Below are 20,571 nucleotides of genomic sequence, written 5' to 3' on the forward strand. Positions count from 1 at the left end.
ATCAACACTCGAGAAGCTCGACACCATCCAGGACAAAGCAGCCCGCTTGATTGGCACACCATCTACAAACATTCACTCTCTCCACCACCGACACAGTGGCAGCAGTGTGTACCATCTACAAGATGCACTGCAGCTATGCACCAAGACTCCTTAGACAGCACCTTCCAAACCCACGACCTCTACCAACTAGAAGGGCAAGGGCAGCAAATGCATGGGAACACCACCACCTGCAAGTTCCCATCCAAGTCACACACCATCCTGGCTTGGAACTATATTGCCGTTCCTTCACTGTCGCTGGGTCAAAATCCTGGAACTCCCTTCCTAACAGCACTGTGGGTATACCTACCCCAAATGGACTGCAGCAGCTCAAGAAGGCAGCTCATCACCCACCTTCTCAAGGGCAATTAAGGATGGGCAATAAATGCTGGCCTGGCCAGCGACGCCCACATCCCATGAATGAATTAAAAAAAAGTGTAGATGTACAGAGGGACTTGAAGTGTATGTCTACAGATCCCTGAAGGTAGCAGTACAGATAGTTAAGGTGGTCAAGAAGGCAAATGGAATATTTTCATTTTTGGCTGAAGCCTAGTGTACAAGACCAGGAGATTATCCTAGACCTGTATAAAATATTAGTTAGACCGCAGATAGAGTATTGTGTACAGTTCTGGTCATCACATTACAGAAAGGATGTGATCACACTAGAGAGGATGTAGAAGAGATTTACGAGGTTGTTGCCAGGAATGCAGAATTTTCGCTATGAATTAAGATTGGATAGGCTAGGCTTATTTCCTTTGGAACAGAAGAGGCTGAGGGGAAATTTAATTGAGATGTATAAAATTATGAGGGGCCTAGATAGAGTGAATAGGAAAGACCTATTTCTGTTAGAAGAGGTGTCAATAACCAGGGGGCATAGGTTTGAAGTAATTGGTAGAAGGACTAGAGGGGAGTTGAGGAATTGTTCACTGAGGGTGGCAGGGTCTGGAACTCACTGTTTGAAAGAGTGGCAGAGGCAGAATCCCTCATCAGGTTTAAAGAAAACACTTGGACATGCACTTGAAGTGCTATAACCTACGGGGCTATGGACCAAAAGCTGGAATGTGGGATTAGACTGGATAGCTCTTTTTTGAATGGAACAGACACAATGGCTTCCTTCTATGCTGTAAATCTTTTCTATGTCCTATGTTTTGCCACACCATTTAATGCATGATTTGCCTTGGCATGCTTAATACTGTCTTTGGATAGCAGGAACAAAATGTTCTATTCTTAAATAGTCATGTGTCTCGCCTTGAGCACAGAAATTCACCAAATAACTGATTTTAGCTACTAAATATCATGCTCTGGGTTGTTTCATAAAATGTAGCATTGTATCTGAAATTCCATGGAGTTGCTTAGGTGGGAGATCAGCAGAAAGCCCAAAAAGTATTTACACAGTTTCTTTGAGGGTTTTGCTATGGTAATGGCAGAAGAACCCTTGTGGAATTTCAGCGCCTTCCTGTTTAATTTGCTTGATTGTTCATAAATTATAAATTGATGCTAATCTCCAAATCCCATGGCCTCTGCCACCCAGAAGAATAAGGACAGCAGGTGCACGGGAACACTATCGCCTCCAATTCCCACACCATCCTGACTTGGACATATATCGCCTTTTATAGTTTTTGGGTCAAAATCTAGCACTATTATGGAAGTACCTTCACCACTTGGACTGTAGCAGTTCAAGTCGAATTACCTTCTCCAAGGAAACTAGTAATGGGTAATAAATGCAGATCTTGCCTATGATGCTTACCCAGAAAGAATTTTTTAAAATGTAGTTCTTGAAATTCTTCTGTGTTTTTAGAAAAATTTGTGGCCATTTCTGCACTAAATAATTTTGAGTTTCGTATGTTCAAACACCAAATAGAATTAAAAGTGGTCAAACTTCCTGCTTGTACATCACAAAAGAGGAACTGAGAAAATGAACACTTACTGATCTAAATATTACTGCAGCATAATGTACATGTTTTGAGAACAGATGTGTTTTACCCATCTGTTGCTACCTGATCATAACAAAATACAAACAGTGTTGACTGTAGCTGAAACTAGTCTACGCTTGTAGATGAGGAGTATGAGTCATTCACTGTCATTCCCCTCCCTCCTCACCCCCATAAAAGGCTCATGTCAACAAGCTTCTTTACTTCACAGGATCTGTGATTACTATTTTTAGCCTTCAACTTTAATTTAAATAATATACTGGGCCTTTTCATGGAAAGTGTGTATATATTTATATTTCAATGTTGGTTTTGAAATTTACACCTTTTATAAATGTATATTTCAACATTTGTCTGTACGCAGCATATTGGGGATGCTGTGTCAGGTAGACAGGTGGAAGAAATCGGGGAGTTGAGGGCTATGAGGAGCTGGCACAGAAGAGGAATTGAGGTCTGGGGCAGATCAGCCATGATCTTATATAATGGCGGGGCAGGCTTGAGGGGCTGAATGGCCTACTCCTCCTGTTTCTTATGTTCTTATGTTCTAAAGTCGATGATGCCTAGCTGCAGCTCCCTTGGCTTAATTTCAACTATGAGGGCTTGTTGCATGACTAGATAGTTTTCTTGTCAAAGTCAGAATGCTAAGTATCTTAAAGTTCCATAAGGTTGGCCCCTTAGTGTTAGTGCCAGGATGTGCCTGCCAATGGTGGACACCAACACCACTAAGGATATACCTTGGCTGCTGTCATTCAGGGGAGGCTGGTAATTCGAGCAGCTAATGTCAACTTTGGGTTGGGAGGGTTGCTGGGATTATATTAGATTCTGATTTCTTAAAGGTGACTTTCTTGCTGGACTTAACAGTGGGACAGCACCGGATGGATTACAGATGTGGGACCCCAGTATTTTACGTTATGTTACAATTGGTGTATTTTTGGGAGGACAGCTACTATTTAACTGGGGTAAATGTGACGGCATTTTGAATTGCCTTCATTTGGAAGTGTTTTTGCTAACTTTATTTTACTTACCCATGACATACTGACCTGGATAGTATGATATAATGACAAAAGTTGCACCATTTCTGATGCTTCTCAAAATAAAAAGTTTATGGAGCTCCTATGATTCTGTCAGTTAATGCACTGTCTGATGTGCTACTGAGTTGCAAAACTGGCCGGAATTTTCCGTTGGGCAGGAGACCCCGTCTCAGGGAGGGCACTGCTCTAGTTCAAAGGTACTTAGTACCTGAACGAGGGACACAGCATCGGGAAGTGGGTTCCGCTAAGAGCCACCTTCCTGCCCTTGCTGACAACCCCTCTACTTCCCCGCGACCCCTACCCCACAAAACTCCTCCCATTTTGTCTTGCCTGGGTCCCTCGCCTTGGGTGAGTCCAGTATAGACAGTAGCAACTGCCTCTGCAATGGCACTGCTCAGTTAAAGAGCTCTGATTGGCCGACGGCTCTCAGTAAGTGGGACGTCTGCCGCTGAGGTCCTTGATCCCAGGGAAGGCCCACCTCTGTCCACTTAACTGCCTTGTTGGCACTTGATCAGGTGGGCCTTCCCCAGAGGAAGCGACACCGGACTCACATCGGCACTTTTGCCAGCAGTCGAGACCCCCGCCACTCGGATAAAATCTCGGCCAATGTATCTGGTCACGAAATTAAGCCAGTCACACATGGGAATCCACCAATGATTCTAGTATCAGCTTGTGAGAGTCAGGATAATGTACTAGCCTTTTTTTTATTTATGCTCTTTTCTTAACTCAGTCTGTGGGTTTCACTTCCTCTCTCCTCTATCCTTCACCTCAATCCATGGTGTGCTGAAATATGGCAAAAGAAAAATCAGTTGCATTTCTGTGCAACATTTCACATCCTTAGGACATCTTAAAGTTCTTTTGAGCCGATTAATTATTTTTAAAATGTTGTAATGTATTCAAACGCAGCAGTCAATTTGCACACAGCGAGGTTCCACAAACAGCAATGAGATAAGTGATCAGTTAATCTGTTTGTGATGCTTGTTGAGGACATAAAGAAATTGTTGCCAGGCCATAAAGAAATTCAATAATGATGCTATCCTTGTGTTGAGGTAGCTAAGTTTGTCTAAGACAATGGTGGAAGCACTGCAACTGACCTCACTATCCCAAATCCTTGGGGTTGAGGATGGGGGCAGTTACAATAAGCAAGCAGCTATATTCCTGACCACTTTCTGTGAAACTGCTGGAAAGTGTGCCTGTGGAGGCATTGGTTGAGAGCATGATTTTACTTGGGTGTAAGAACATAAGAACTGAACTGTGACTGAACTAGTAATCCGGAGGCCCAGACCAATGCCCTGGCGACACGGGTTCAAATCCCACCACGGTATCTGGTGGAATTAATTTTAAAAAAATCTGGAATTGAAAGCTAGTCTCAGTACTGGTACCATGCAACCATTGTCAATTGTTGAAAACCCATCTGGTTCACTAATGTCCCTAAGGGAAGGAAATCTGCCATCCTTACCTGGTCCCGCCTACATGTGACTCCAGACCCACAACAACATGGTTGACTTTTAACTGCCCTCTGAAATGGCCTAGCAAGCCACTCAGTTGTCAAGGGCAATTAGGGATGGACAACAAATGCTGGCCTTGCCAGCGAATGTCCACATCCCATGAAAGAATAAAAGAAATAGGAGCAGGAGTAGGCTATACATCCCCTTGAGGCTGCTCGGCTATTCAATAAGATCATTGCCGGACTTTTACATCAATTCTACTTTCTCGCCCTATATTCATATCCCTTGATTTCCTTTGTGCCCAAAAATTTATTGATCTCTGTCTTGAATATACTCAGTAACTGAGCATTCACAGCTCTTTGAGGGAGCGTTTCACAACTCTCTGGCCAGGATTTTATGCAGCCCTCTGAGGCAGGGAGACATGGAGTTTCGCGATGGGGGAGGTTCCACTGCCTTCGCAGTGGCGCTGTTCAGTTAAAGAGCTGCCAGCCTCTGATGGGCCGGCAGTTCGGAGGGCAGGATTTCCGCCGCCGGATTCTTGATCCCGTGGCAGGCCTGCTGCCGTCCAGTTAGGTGCCTAATGATTCGGGCCTCCCACAGAAGGGGTGACGCAGGGCTCTTGGCATCATTTTTGCAGAGGTCGAGACCCCCATCGCCTGGATAAAATTCCAGCCATGGTGCCTCCAAATTCAAACTCAAATGAATGGGTGTGCAAAATGCCCTTTAGGGAAGGAAATCTGCTGTCCTTGCTTGGTCTGGCCTATATGTGACTCCAGACACACAGCAATGTGGTTGACTCTTAAATGCCCTTTGAAATGGCCTAGAAAGCCATTCAGTTATATCTAACCGCTACACATTCAATAAAGCAGAATGAAACTGGACGGACTACACGGCATCGACTTAGGCACTGGAAACAACAACGGCAAACCCAGCCATGTCGACTCTGAGAAGTCCTCCTTCCTAATATCTGGGGGCTTGTGCCAAAATTGGGCGAGCTGTCCCACAGACTCGTCAAGCAATAGCCTGACATAGTCATACTCATGGAATCATACCTTACAGACAATGTCCCAGACACTGCTATCACAATCTCCGGGTATGTCGTGTCCCACAGGCAGGACAGACTCAGTAGAGGTGGCAGCACAGTGGTATATAGTCGGGAGGGAGTTGACCTGGGAGTCCTCAACATGAGGTCTCATGGCATCAGGTCAAATATGGACAAGGAAACCTCCTGCTGATTACCACCTACCACTCTCCCTCAGCTGATGACTCAGTACTCCTCCGTGTTGATCACCACTTGGAGAAAGCACTGAGGGTGGCAAGGGCGCAGAATGTACTCTGGGTGGGGGACTTCAATGTCCATCACCAAGAGTGGCTCGTTAGCACCACTATTGACTGAGCTGGCCGAGTCCTAAAGGACATAGCTGCTAGACTGGGTATGCAGCAGGTGGTGAGGGAAAAACATACTTGACCTCATCCTCACCAATCTGCCTGTCGCAGATGCATCGGTCCCTGACGGTATTGGTAGGAGTGATCACCGCACAGTCCTTGTGGAGACGAAGTTCTGCCTTCATGTTGCGGAAACCTCCATCATGTTGTGTGGCACTATCACCGTGCTAAATGGGATAGATTTCAAACAGATCTAGCAATGCAAAACTGGGCATCCATGAGGTGCTGTGGGCCATCAGCAGCAGTAGTATTGAACTTTTTTTTTTTAAGAGATACAGCACTGGAACAGGCCCTTCGGCCCACCAAGTCTGTGCCGACCATCACCACCCATTTATACTAATCCTACACTAATTCCATATTCCTACCACATCCCCACCTGTCCCTATATTTCCCTGCCACCTACCTATACTAGGGGCAATTTATAATGGCCAATTTACCTATCAACCTGCAAGTCTTTTGGCATGTGGCAGGAAATCGGAGCACCCGGAGGAAACCCACGCAGACACAGGGAGAACTTGCAAACTCCACACAGGCAGTACCCAGAATTGAACCCGGGTCGCTGGAGCTGTGAGGCTGCGGTGCTAACCACTGTGCCGCTCGACTACAATCTGTAACCTCATGGCCTGGCATATTCTCCACTACCGTTACTATCAAGCCAGGGAATCAGCCCTGCTTCAATGAAGAGTGCAGGAGGGCATGGCAGGAGCAGCACCAGGCATACCTGAAAATGAAGTGTCAACCTGGTGAAGCTACAACACAGGACTATTTGCATGCCAAACTGCGTAAGCAGCACGCGATAGAGCTAAGCGACCCCATAACCAACAGATCAGATCTAAGCTCTGCAGTCCTGCCACATCCAGCTGTGAATGGTGGTGGACAAATAAACAACTAACTGGAGGAGGTGGCTCCACAAATATCTCCATCCTCAATGATGGGAGAGCCCAGCACATCAGTGCGAAAGATAAGGCTGAAGCATTTGCAACAATCTTCAGCCAGAAGTGCCGGGTTGATGATCCATCTCAGCCTCCTCCTGAAGTCCCCAGCTTCACAGATGCCAGTCTTCAGCCAATTCGATTCACTCCGCCTGATATCAGGAAACGACTGAAGGATCTGGATACTGCAAAGGCTATGGGCCCTGACGATATTCCGGCAATAGTATTGAAGACCTGTGCTCCAGAACTCGCCGCGCTCCTGGCCAAGCTGTTCTACAGCTACAACACTGGCATCTACCCTGCAATGTAGAAAATTGCCCAGGTCTGTCCTGTACACACAAAAGTCCAACCCAGCCAATTACTGCCCCATCAACCTACTCTCAATCATCAGTAAAATGATGGAAGGTGTCATCAACAGTGCTATCAAGCAGCACTTGCTTAGCAATAACCTGCTCAGTGACGCTCTGTTTGGGTTCCGCCAGGGTCACTCAGCACCTGACCTCATTACAGCCTTGGTTCAAACATGGACAAAAGAGCTGAACTCAAGGTGAGTTGAGAGTGACTGTCCTTGACATCAAGGCAGCATTTGACCGAGTATGGCATCAAGGAGCCCGAGCAAAACTGAGGTCAATGGGAATCAGAGGGAAAACCCTCCACTGGCTGGAGTCATACCCAGCGCAAAGGAAGATGATTGTGGTTGTTGGAGGTCAATCATCTCAGCTCCAGGACATCACTGCAGGAGTTCCTCAGGGTAGTGTCTTAGGCCCGACCATCTTCAGCTGCTTCATCAATGACAGTCCTTCAATCATAAGGTCAGAAGTGTGGATGTGCACTCATCAGCGAACATTGTTCAGCACCATTCGTGACTCCTCAGATACTGAAGCAGTCCATGTAGAAATGCAGCAAGACCTGGACGATATCCAGTCTTGGGCTGATAAGTGGCAAGTAACATTCGCGCCCCACAGGTGCCAGGCAATGACCATCTCCAACAAGAGAGAATCTAACCATCTCCCCGTGACATTCAATGGCATTACTATCGCTGAATACACCACTATCAACATCCTGGGGTTACCATTGACCAGAAACTGAACTGGAGTAGCCATATAAATACCATGGTTACAAGAACAGGTCAGAGGCTAGGAACCCTGTGGTGAGTAACTCCCCTCCTGACTCCCCAAAACCTGTCCACCATCTACAAGGCACAAGTCAGGAGGTGTGATGGAATATTCTGCACTTGCCTGGATGAGTGCAGCTCCAACAACACTCAAGAAGCTCAACACCATCCAGCACAAAGCAGTCTGCTTGATTGGCACTCCATACACCAACTTCAACATTCAGTCCCTTCACCACTGACGCACAGTGGCAGCAGTGTGAACCATCTACAAGATGCACTGCAGCAACGCTCCAAGGCTCCTTAGACAGCACGTTCCAAACCTGCGATCTTTACCACCTAGAAGGACAAGAGCAGCAAATGCATGGGAACACCACCACTTGCAAGTTCCTCTCCAAGTCGCACACCATCCTGACTTGGAATTATATCACTCTTCCTTCACTGTCACAGGGTCAAAATCCTGGAACTTCCTTCCTAACAGCACTGTAGTTGTACCTACCTCACATGGACTGCAGCGGTTCAAGAAGGCAGCTCACCACCACCTTCTCAAGGGCAATTAGGGATGGGTAATAAATGCTGGCCTGGCCAGTGACACCCACATCCCATGAATGAAATCTTTAAAAACTTCACTTTATCAAAATGCAATGAAGATGGGTGACATCCAGACCACATTGTCTAACAATGGCCCTACCATCAGACATCAATTATGAGGATAATGGTAAAGAGTGACCATGGTCACATGACAGAAACCAGGGGTTGTTAAGGAGCTTAATAAAAGTATATCCTGGATAGGCAAAGGCAGAGCCAGTGAGAGAGGGAACTTGCATCTGCTCCAGTGGGAGATGGAACCTTCCTAGAACACCATCTTTAAACTATCTTTAGGCAGATGGGAAGTGGTTTTGAGACCCCCTAGGATTTTCGTCATTTAACTGTGACTGAGATACAACAAAATCAAGTCTGCAATCACGTAATCACTGCAATACAAGTTTTTAGTTCAGTGACCCATGAAAAAGGGAAAAACAAGTCTGCCCCGTTATTTAAATCTTCACTTCCCCCACCCCCCCCACCTCCCAAACCGTGCAAGAACACCAGGGGTGAATTTCATCAGCCCGTCGGCGGCAGGGGTGCCCATAAAATGCTAGTGGGAGCGGCCCGCCTCAACCCACGACGCCGAGAAGGTCCCATCTGATATTGGCGGTGGCAATGCATCGGTGCACCCCCACCACTGCTTGGCAGCGGGGCCTTCATTACAATATTAAAATGAGGATAATTAACATTCAAATGAACTTAACTGCCGATGGCAGCCGTCCCACGCCAATTTTATGGCTAACTGGATGCGGCTCGCATGCCTTCGGAACACTGTTAGAGTTCCGAGGCAAGACACTGGTGGAGAGGGGGGAAGAATAAAATTATCAGGATGCGGGGTGGGGATGCGAGGAAAACACATTATTGGTTGCAGGGATGGTGGGAAGAGGTTGAGGGTCAAAGGAAACAAGTTTCGGGGGGGGGCGGTGAAGTTTAGGATATCTTTTAAAAGTTTTTTTTCTGGGGGGGTGCAGAAGGCAATTTATATAAAGATTACCCATTGGTGGCGGCTGGGAGATGGGATTTACCGTTGCATTAAAATTTTATTTTTATTTCCCGGAGACCAGGACCTTTAAAAATTTAAATGTCAATGAAGGGCTTGAAGCCCTTTAAAATTGGCGCGGCGCCAGCGTGGTGGCATCGGACGCCGTTGCTGGGGATGTGGCGGCCGCCCCCTCTGAGTCATCAGGGGTGGCTGATCCATCCCTTCCATTTAAATGAGACCCCGCATGTAATATGGCGGGGGCACTTGCGTGTCGGAAGGCCGCCTCTTTCAGAGTGTGTTGCCGCAGAGCGCGGTGCGCTGATAAAAAAAAAAAAAAAAAATTCAGCCCCAGGTTTACATTGAACTCTTTTTAAAATCATCAGAACTAAACACATTATCTTCTAATCTCTCTCTTTTTTTGTGTATTTGTTTCTGTGTGTGTGTGTGTGTGGGCATGGGTGTAGTTGTGAATATTTTCGGGTGTTTAATAAACATTTATCTTTTTTTAAACCTACAAGAAAACTTTTAATTTGTCTGTTTGTTGACCATTAAAATGCTCAGGGGTTAAAGCACATTTCTAATAAACATGCTGTCGTCAGTCAGTTGAGAGTTAAGAAAGGGAAACCATCTCTGTCATTTCCCATCTATCCATAGCACAAGTTTGAAAGCCATATGATAGAATGCACCTGACCTTCTAGAAAACAGCCAGTGAAGTCTTGCACAAAAACAAGCTAGATAGAATCTGGTGAAAGAGGGGCAGGATAGGGTACTAATGATGAGAGTAATTTCAAGGTAGTAAAACGTATTGAACATAATTCCCCAGGAATCATGTTGGGGGTTCCTACTCTTTTTTTGTATACAAGGCATAGATTTAGAAATGCAATATAAATTGATTACATTCACAGATGATACTAAATTAAAGGAGCAGTTCAGTCTGATGAAATACCCAGACAACTACAGAAGGACCTAGGCAAAATTTGCAAGTGGGCAGAAGCATGGAAAATTAAATTCAGTACAGATATGTTCAACATGCTGCACATGGGATTAAAATTGCAAGGCGTGGCATATTTACTCATACTCTGACTAGTGTAGACTCAGAAGAGGGGAAACTGAAAGTGATCTGTGTATGAAAGTAGATTTTACTATTTCATTAAATGGTTAGTGTAGTGGTTAGTGGACCTGAATCACTTTGGTTCTGCCAAATTTCCACTTTGGTAGCAATCCGGGAGAAGCCACTAGAAAACAGCAGGACCCAGTTGTGCGGGATCCCCACTGATTACTGTATTTTGTAGTTAGCATTGTAAGGAGTGAAGCTTCCACCCAACCCTTACAAATGCAATAAGATAATGTCTTAGGAGCAGAACCAGAGATGGGAATTCCATGCTGGGAGCCCCTGTTTCCCCGACTCAGATGGGACCAGGCATAGAGTCGAATACTGGGTACCCCGATATAGATGATGCATAGCAGTCTCCAGCTGGATGCTACAATTCTATGCAATGGGAGTAAACCTGGAGTTCAACATTGAAAAATTTCTAAACCTGATTCATCTCCTTAAACAGGGGTAAGGTTAAGGGGGCTTACAATTACACCTGGGAAGACCCATCCTCCATTATAGGCAGGTGCTGGATTTGCAGGTGGGTATCATCAAAGCACCCATAATGGCATGCGCACTTAGCTCTCCCCCAAAATGTTGGTATCTTTTTTTCTGGTCCCACAAACTTCCGCAGGGTCAGCGTCAGAGGACATTGCCAGACCCTAGCCTGGCATAACTGCCTGGATTGTAGTTCAAGGATTTTCAGTGCCCGAGTCTCAAATTCATACGTGGTCATATATTACATTATTGCACATCAGTTCTTTCGATTTCCAGAAATTACATATTGTCCGCAATGGCTTTATTAGATATTTGCTGCCGTAACATGCAAGAGATAATCTAACTCCTAAAATATATTTTATTCTATTGCAGATTTCAGAGGGAATGGCATTTATTGAAAGAAAAAATTACATCCATCGAGATCTCAGAGCAGCTAATGTTTTGGTATCAGAAAACCTGATGTGTAAAATTGCTGATTTTGGCCTTGCTCGAATAATTGAAGATAATGAGTATACAGCCAAAGAAGGTACATTTCAACAGTCTGAGCTGAAAAGTTGATGGAAATTTTACAAATGTTTAATTCCACCAAACAGCTATGAATTTAAAAATTAAGATGCTTAATAATAAATGGAGCATAAATAAAGTAAGGTGTTTATCTTCATAAGTAAAAAATGAAATTGGAAAATAATTGAACTTTTACCATCCTGTCAGAAATTTGAGGGTGAATTTCCTTAACGTTCTCCTTTTCTTCATCCGTCATTTTGACAGAAATGGCATGAACAATGTTTATACTACTTTTTCAGGATTTAATGAGGCTAAAGCCTCCTTTACACTTTCCTGGCTTAGTGGACCCTAAATGCAGTGTGGGGGCTTATATTTCAGTTGATGTGCAATACCCGAGCTGCTATAAATTGCCTGTAATCGTTGCTTCCCAGACACACTCCAATTGATTATTTTAAGTGTAGTCCTTCTTAAACAAGAGTCAGATTCATAATTTTGTGCATAATTTATCATAAGATCCAGTAAATCAGTGGCAGAAATTGTTATCTTTTAGTGTCTGATCTCAAAGAATAGAAGAACCTTTAATAATTCAAGTAACATTTTGTAGTGATGTCAGCTGATTTTAACTGGTAGTAAAACAGTTACAAATTGAGTTTTATACCATGTCTACTAGCCAAAAAAAATCTTTGTCTGGAGTTATCCCATGCAACCCCGGTAACCCTGAAGTGGTTAAGTATTTAGTGAAGTACTGGTAGCAGTCCATATCAGCACATTCTGATGTATGATAATTGTGACTTGTTTTGTAGAAGAAAACATTCAGAGCTGCAGAAGGTGCCTATATGGATTGAAAATAAATTAACGTACAAAATTTTGTTTCAAGCACTTCAACCAAAATTCTCACTTGTATTTTGAAAAACTAAGCATGATATTTGTGTATCTCTGCTAGTTAAATATATGACAAATGTTGAACAAAATCTCGTAATTTTAATTTAATAGAAACCATGATGGACAGTAGTATATGACTGTCTAAAATAGCTTAAAGTGTGAAGTTGTAAGATTGGAAATGCACATGAATACATTTCTATTCTAGCTCCCTGATTTTAATCACTTTGTGATCATGGGGCCTATAATCTAATAAGATTTTATCTTTGGTTCTCAACTAGTCTGAAATACTTTAGATATAACTAAGATCGTGGGCTAGATTTTAAAGCCCTTCTGCCATGGGGAACGTTGGTGGGGGAGCAATGAAGATCGGTAGGGCGGAGACCCACCACCGACCCTGATGGCAGCAGGCCCCATACCGATGTCGACAGTGGAGAGGCCTCGTGTTGGCCACCCTGCCGCTCGGCGACAGGACCTGCATTAAAATATGTTAATGCCTACTTACCATGCAGGCTGCAGCGATTCAGCCACTGTGTTGCAGTCTTTATTCTGGCGGCTGGCATTGCCGCGCCTTCAAATCCCCATTCGGGGAAACGAGGCACGACACCTGTGGGGAGGGGGAAGGAGGTTTTTTCTTCTGTGCAGGAGGAGGGGAGCGGGGTTAGAACACCTCTGGTCGGGGGGTGATGGGAAGGGGAAAAGGACAAAGGTGCCAAATTTTGGGGGGGAAGGTCAAATTTTCAATATTGTTATTCCAGTAGGGAAAAGGGCAGGACTGTTGCGTTATGCCATTGGGGGTGTGGGAGAATGCATGGTAAGGTCATTTCATTCATTTTTGCAACACTTTACATTAACTGGCCATTTAAATTTTAAGCCCTTTAAAAATGGCACCAGCACCTGCTCATTGGCACAGGACACCGTTACCGGTGACGGCTCGCCTGCCCTCGCCACGTCATCGTGGGGGGCGAGTTCCACAGCCATGTAAATGAGCTGCCGAGTTTGAAATCACGGCAGCTCTGCGACGTTGGCCTCATGCACACAGACTGCATTTGTTTTACGCCCGCCACCTATTTTGGCGGCGGTGTCTTCAAATGCAGCCTGATGTTCCTGAAATGGATAATTATAGTTGCCCTGTTACTAAGGCATTGATTTACATGTTGGACAGGAATTTGAATATCATTTCAAAATCTTGGTTGACTCTTGGCTATGAATGCTTCCACCAGCATTTTCATAGCATATTGAAAAATTCAACATCAACTTCTTCTGGGCAGTATCACTGGCTCAAACATTGACCGTATTCCCAGCAGTTCATAAATAGAACTATGTTTCACAAATGGAATGGCATATAGAAAGAGAGAAAATTATCAATGGGAGGGGAAAATATCCCATGTTTATAGTAATAATGACCATGATCCAGACCCTCATTGTCATAAAGGATGACCATGGATCATAGAATTGTTTTTACAAAGATATGGTGTGATGAAAAGTTGTGACATTATATCAGTAGAAAGTTTTAATTACTATATAATTAAGTTTCAAAGACCCTGCTTGATTCCTACACCTTTCTTTGACTATTCTATAGATTTATTTTCTCTTTTGTTTTTGTTAGTCTTTGTTTCGTGGTTTCTTATTCTGACTATATGGTGGTGGGAAGGGGGCTGCTATGTTATCATATTTATGCGTAGCTGCTTAGTATTTATTTTATCCTTGTACTATGTCAAGTTTCAGTGCTCTAACTATTTCTTAAGAGGAAGTTGAGTTCCAGAAGGCAAACTGAATTTCAAAAGATAATTAAAGACGTATATTTTATGTTTCAGGGGCTAAATTTCCAATTAAGTGGACAGCACCCGAAGCTATAAGTTATGGATCTTTCACTATTAAGTCAGATGTTTGGTCCTTTGGGATACTCCTGTATGAAATAGTCACATATGGAAAGATTCCATATCCAGGTAAGAACACCCAGACCAAAAAATTACTGGCAACCATGGCATTTGTCACAGGGTGTGTTATTTGCTCTGCATGGCTACACTCAGCAGTGATATTAGATTTGGTTTCAAATATTTTTCTTCAAAGGACCCTTTGCATTCCATTTTCTCTTCTCCTCTTGACTGTTGCTGTAATAAGACGGACATTTACAATGGTACATTGCCTAAGTGACCGTGTGAAAGCCTAGAACTGAGTCTACTGTCTATTCAGCAGTGAAGGATATCGCAGCAACATCCTGTCCTATTTTTGTCCAACATTCACATATGTACGCTTTCAACAGAGATCGTCAATAGCAATCAGGCACCAGTTCTCTACTTCAGGCACATCATCCTTGCTACTGAGGTTAATTATAATGCCCCGGATAACTCCACACATGCTGAGGGATCAAACCTGACATGGCTTATCAATGTATCAGATGGTACCTGTAACAAAAAAAGAAACATTTCTGTGTTATTTTGATTCTGCAGAGGTCCCTTTTAAGTCAATGTAGTCATAAGGAGATTAAAAATTTAGCTGTAGTGAAAATATTATGTAATGGTTAACTTGACATAACTTTTGAAAGTTTCCTGGTTTTCGGAAATGCCTGTAACAGAAGCTACAATACAACAAAAACAGATAATATGATTATATGATTTGTTCAGCCATGTTTTTGCTAGTCAGTTATTACATGGTTGACAACTATTCAATTCCAGGAAGTCCTAGTAACTTTTCATATATATTTAAGGAGCCTTTTTTTAATTCTTTCATGGGATGTGGGTATCAGTGGCAGACCAGCCTTTGTTGTCCATCCCTAATTTCACTTGACAACTGAATGGCTTGCTAGGGCAGTTAAGAGTCAACCACATTGATGTAGGTTTGGAGTCACATGAAGGCCAGACCAGGTAAGGACGGCAGATTTCTTTCCCTAAAGAACATTAGTAAAGCAGATAGGTTTTATGACGATCAATGATAGTTTCGTGGCATCATTACTAAGACTATCTTTCAATTCCAAATTTAAAAAAAAATTGAGTTTAAATTCCACCAGCTGCTGTGGTGGGATTTGAACGTGTCCCCCCAGGGCATTATCTTGGGCCTCTAGATTACTAGTTCAGTGACACCTCCCCTGCTGTAGCTGTTAGAATCTGAGAATCAGTATCTAACTTCCAAGGCACTGCAGCACAGCTTCTTCAGTAATAAGAAATACAAGATAAAGAACGATTATACATGTTACTTACAAAAGAACAGCTTAGCATTTATATTTCAATCTTTATCTTTCTATTGAAGAGCTAAGTAGAAAGATTTCTACTGTGAGTCTAATTATGTATCATATTACTGTTATTTAAAAGTTAAAAGCCAGAAAAGGCACCTTTTGTTCATCTTGTGCTACATTAATGTATTTAATAGTTTAAACCTAGAAGATCTGATGATGAATGATCAGTGGAAATGAGCTATCACTATTTTTCTTATTGTAATCCTTCATAACCTTGAAGATTTGGATTGGGCCATCCATTAACCTTCACTTGAATATAACAACTTACCTGCCAGAATTACTACTCGCCTTTAACATAAATGTTTAGTGTGAAAGCCTCAGCTTCTCAAATCATTCTTTGTATCTGTAACCATTTATCCCGAGTAACATCCTAGTGAATCTACTCTGTACCTTTTTTCATTGCTCATACCTTTCCTGTTATGAAATGCCCAAAACTGCTGCACAATACTCCAAATGCAGCTAAGATCTTGTTCAAGTTCAACATGACTTCCTTTTGTATTCCATACCTTTTGATGCAAAACCAGCAACTAAGTGTACTCAGCCTGCAATGTACAAAGCACAGCAGCAGTCAGCTGCTTTTGATGGACTCCAAATTTACTGCTTCAGATTGCATATTCCTCCGTCAAATCTGCTGTTAGCAGGATGAACCCTTTGTACTTTTAATGCAAATAGTTTCCTAATCACAAAGGCAAATTCCAGCTATTTCTGTTCAGGTTGTTTTCCTGTTGATTGGAATTTCTCAACATTAGAACTGAAACAATGCTTTCAAATCTCATAATTATGTTAATTGATCTGATGAACTTAATCCTCTTTGCAAGAACATGGTACAGGAAAGGCCCTGCAACTCATTTTATTTTAACTGCTGGCCTGGAATATTTTATGATGCCTGATTTTGGAGGCCATGATCAGAAACATATATGCATATTAAATGGTTTATGTTGTTTAAAGGTAAATACTTTTCTATTTCACTTTATAGAAGAAATTGTTTGCTTCTGAAGAGTTTCAATTAACTTTTTTTTAAAAAATGTCCTTACCAGCATAGAGATCTCAGGTCTGACTCGCTGCAAAGCCATTTTGACATTACTGTCTGCCATCTTTTGTATAAGCTGTGATTCGGGACCACTTAACTGCTGCTACAGGCTACAAATGCAGAATCTCCCAGTCTAAAGCATGGTTTCTCAGAGTCACATGGCTCCAGAACAAGTCCAAAGTAGCTTTTCCACTCCTTACTATGGAGTCACTCTGAGATGCTGCCCATTGGTGATTTCAATGCTGTGCCCGACCAATGAGGAAAGTTTGGTTTTGACAGTCTCTGCGATAGTAAGAAAATTAACATATATGTATATATTTTTTTAAAGGGCAATCAAAATTCTTAAGAGTTTAGTGTTTCCTTCCATAAAGTATATTACTTTGAAAACCTCCCAGACTTTCAATCTGTGTTTGTGTTGTCGAAATGTATCACATACTAGTCGGATTTAATGATAACCAATCAGTATTTTAGATTTGACACAATTAATGTTAATACATTAATGTAAGCATCTCTACACAGGAAGAGAGGACAGAATAAATTTACCTAAAAGTGAATTTTTCAAAAGGTTTTTTTTCTCTTTCCTATTATGAAAGTAAAACCTTTATTAGCTTTAATTCCATTCCTCCTTCACAAAATGTGTGTTGCATTTTAAACTACAACAGCAATTTACAATTAAATAGCATCTTTAAAAATACCAAAACAATTCATAGGGATGAAGACGGAGCCTCTGCAGTGGTTAAGAAAAGAGTCAAAAAGGTAGATTTTGAGGAGGCGTCTGAAGGAAAGGGGGGAAGTAGCAACTTATCTGATGTCGAGAAGGAAAATTGCTTAGACTTATCATTTTAGTTAGTTTATTTCTTAATTAATTGTAGTTGAGTTTAAAAAGTGGAAAAAGCAGTATAGTTGAGTCATATTATGGGTTAGTTCCTTCATTTCATTTTTGTAATTGAGCAGAAAAATTCTGCTGACCTAAAATGGACAGGCTTTCATTCCAACTTGGAAATTCTGTAACATCAAAATATTTATCTGTCTATCTCCAATCTTAGTTTTCTAGTTTTCTTTGTTTCCTGTGATCTGTTGCTGTCTTTTCTATCTCACTGTCTAATTCCAAGGATATATTTTATTGTCTTGGGATCTAATTCCTTTGGATGAAGCACTGTATTAGTTTTGAGGAAGTGACAATTAAGTAAAGCAAGTTTCAGAAGTGCCATTTACAAATGTGCATATAGCTTTTAAAATAGTTAATCATCATATGTCAGGAAGGTTGACTTTTAGCGAACTATGAGCTTATATTTGTTGTCCTAAAACTTCCTGCTGCATGGTTTATGCAAATTACCAATAGTACTAATCACTTTTATTCCTTCTATTCCTGGTATTACTGCTATAACTTATGCGGCAAGTAAAATTCAGAGAAGTCTGAGTTAAATCCACCTTTCCTCAACTTCCTGAAAACAATGCTCTGACAGTGGTTTTGCAGGTATTCCATTTCTTAAAGGTTCAAATGAAAAGTATGGCACATGAGAACATGGCGAGAGGTTTGTCCCCTGCAGCTTCGTTGTCAGCAGATGCAACCAACAAAAAATGGGCATCACATGCACTTGAACCTACATTTCCAAAGCAATAGCAACAAGGATGATTGTCTGCAACCAAAAACTGTCACATTAGCAGCAACTGGTCAAATGGGCTTTGTCATAAACATATATCGTGTACTTTTGTCCTGGTTTCCAGTACTGAGCAGTGATGGGACATCAAAGGTCCAATATTTAGAAAGAATTTAATTTGACATAATCAAGTAGTCACAATTCAATCAATAATTTGTACCAATCCATTTTCTATATGATTTTGACATGATACACTCTTGTTAATAAGGTTTTGTGGAACTTGAGAGGAATTTTATGGAAGCAATGGGGGTCTCAGCAATAGGTTGGATAGCCAGCGATGGACCCGCATTGCCTCCTTTGGGGAAGGCCTGCTGAATGTCAAGCCAATCAGGCACTTGAGAGGCCTCTGCTGGGCCTTTCCTGGGAACAGAACCCCGGGGGCTGGCAGTCCCCCCTGCCAAGAACTGCTGACCAATCAGAGGCCAGCACTCTTTTCCTCGGCAGCACCACCGGGGTGATAGTGGCTACTGTCGGAATAGCACCCACCGGAGGCCCAGGACTCTGGAATGACCCAAGGAGCGGTTACATGGGTTGGGAGGTCGCGGGGAAGGAGGTTGGCAGCGAGAGCGGGGAGTGGCTCTCAGCAGGCCCTCCTTCCCAATGCCAGGTCCCCTGGTCAGCAACTGAATGCTTTTGAATGAGGGACCCCACCACCTCCTCCGTGGGAGACCATAAGCAATCCCACATGTGTTTGCATGTCATGCTCCCGTATGGCGACAGGCCCGCCCACTGCTGGGTTAATACCACGGACTTGATCGGGGTGGAGGCAGGAAGGCAGTGGAATCCCCACACGCCACCGTCCCGCCTGATTAAATGTTCTCTCTGCCTCCAAACTCGCCACAGGGAGAGGATAATATACTGCCCATGGTGCTCATGCATTCAAACCAAAGTTTATGCTGGCAGAATCCCGCTTGGTAAATTACAGCCTTTCTGTTCCTCCCTGGGAACCAACTGAATTGCTACATTAACATTACAACTTCTGTAAATGTAGCACAAAGTACATTATTTCCAACTTATCCAGCTCCTATTGTAATCAATATGAAAAGCCTTTCCATTATTGGCCTATAATCCACACCATCCTGTTGTCTGTATCACAATATTCCTCCATGTTATTTGATTATTCTTGTTAGATACTTTGATTTTGTTTGCATTGTGACTACTTTTGCCTAGTTTGTTTAGCAAAATCCTAGTTTTAGTAAAGTACTTTTATATGGTGTTTTTCTCCAGTTTACAGTATCTTTTTTTTTGTCATTTACTTCCTCATTTCTGCAGAACATGATAATGTTCTATGATTCCACTTGCTAGGCCTTATGTCACATTAGGTGTGCTCCGCAATCTTCAGTCCACCACCAATGTATGTGAAGCCTTCAGTCTAATTACTGTTAAAGATGCTATAGTTTTGGCTGTAATGGCACCCAAAGGACATGAGCTATGAGAACTCAGGGAGGCGGTGGCGTTGTGGTATTATCACTGGACTAGTAACCCAGAGACCCAGGGTATTGATCTGGCGACATGGGTTTGAATCCCACCACAGCAGAAGGTAGAATTTGAACTTAATTAATAAATCTGGAATTAAAAGCTAGTCTAATGATGGCCATGAAAACATTGTCGATTGTTGTAAAAACCCATCTGGTTCACTAATTTCCTTTAGGGAAGGAAATCTGCTGTCCTTACCTGGTCTGGCCTACATGTGACTCCAGACCCACAGCAATGTGGTTAACTCTTACATGCCCTTTGAAATGGCCTAGCAAGCCACTCAGTTGTACCTAACCGCTACGGTCAATAAAAAGGAATGAAACTGGACGGACCACCCGGCATCGACCTAAACACCGGAAACGACAACGGCAAACCCAGCCCTGTCAACCCTGCAAAGTCCTCCTTACTAACATCTGGGTGCTTGTGCCAAAGTTGGGAGAGCTGTCCCACAGACTAGTCAAGCAACAGCCTGACCTAGTCATACTCACGGAATCATACCTTACAGACAATGTCCCAGACACTGCAATCATTATCCCTGGGTATGTCCTGTCCCACTGGCAGGACAGACCCAACAGAGGTGGCGGGACAGTGGTCTACAGTAGGGAGGGAGTTACCCTGGAAGTCCTCAACATCGATTCTGGACCCCATGAAGTCTGATTGCCACTTACTACTGATTACCACCTACCGCCCTCC

At 42.9% G+C, this 20,571-nt stretch overlaps 1 protein-coding gene across 2 annotated transcripts in view; it reads left to right on the plus strand.

The window, feature by feature from the left end:
- lyn (LYN proto-oncogene, Src family tyrosine kinase) overlaps positions 1 to 20,571 on the plus strand; it is a 138,666-nt gene that overhangs the window by 106,656 nt on the left and 11,439 nt on the right. For both annotated transcript variants that reach the window (XM_068031855.1, XM_068031856.1), the window contains exons 13-14: positions 11,466 to 11,619; positions 14,294 to 14,425. In XM_068031855.1, the coding sequence (XP_067887956.1) occupies positions 11,466 to 11,619; positions 14,294 to 14,425 (286 nt within the window). The remainder of the gene's footprint in view (positions 1 to 11,465; positions 11,620 to 14,293; positions 14,426 to 20,571) is intronic.

This window comes from Heterodontus francisci, chromosome 5, assembly GCF_036365525.1.
Source record: "Heterodontus francisci isolate sHetFra1 chromosome 5, sHetFra1.hap1, whole genome shotgun sequence".
NCBI lineage: Eukaryota > Metazoa > Chordata > Chondrichthyes > Heterodontiformes > Heterodontidae > Heterodontus > Heterodontus francisci.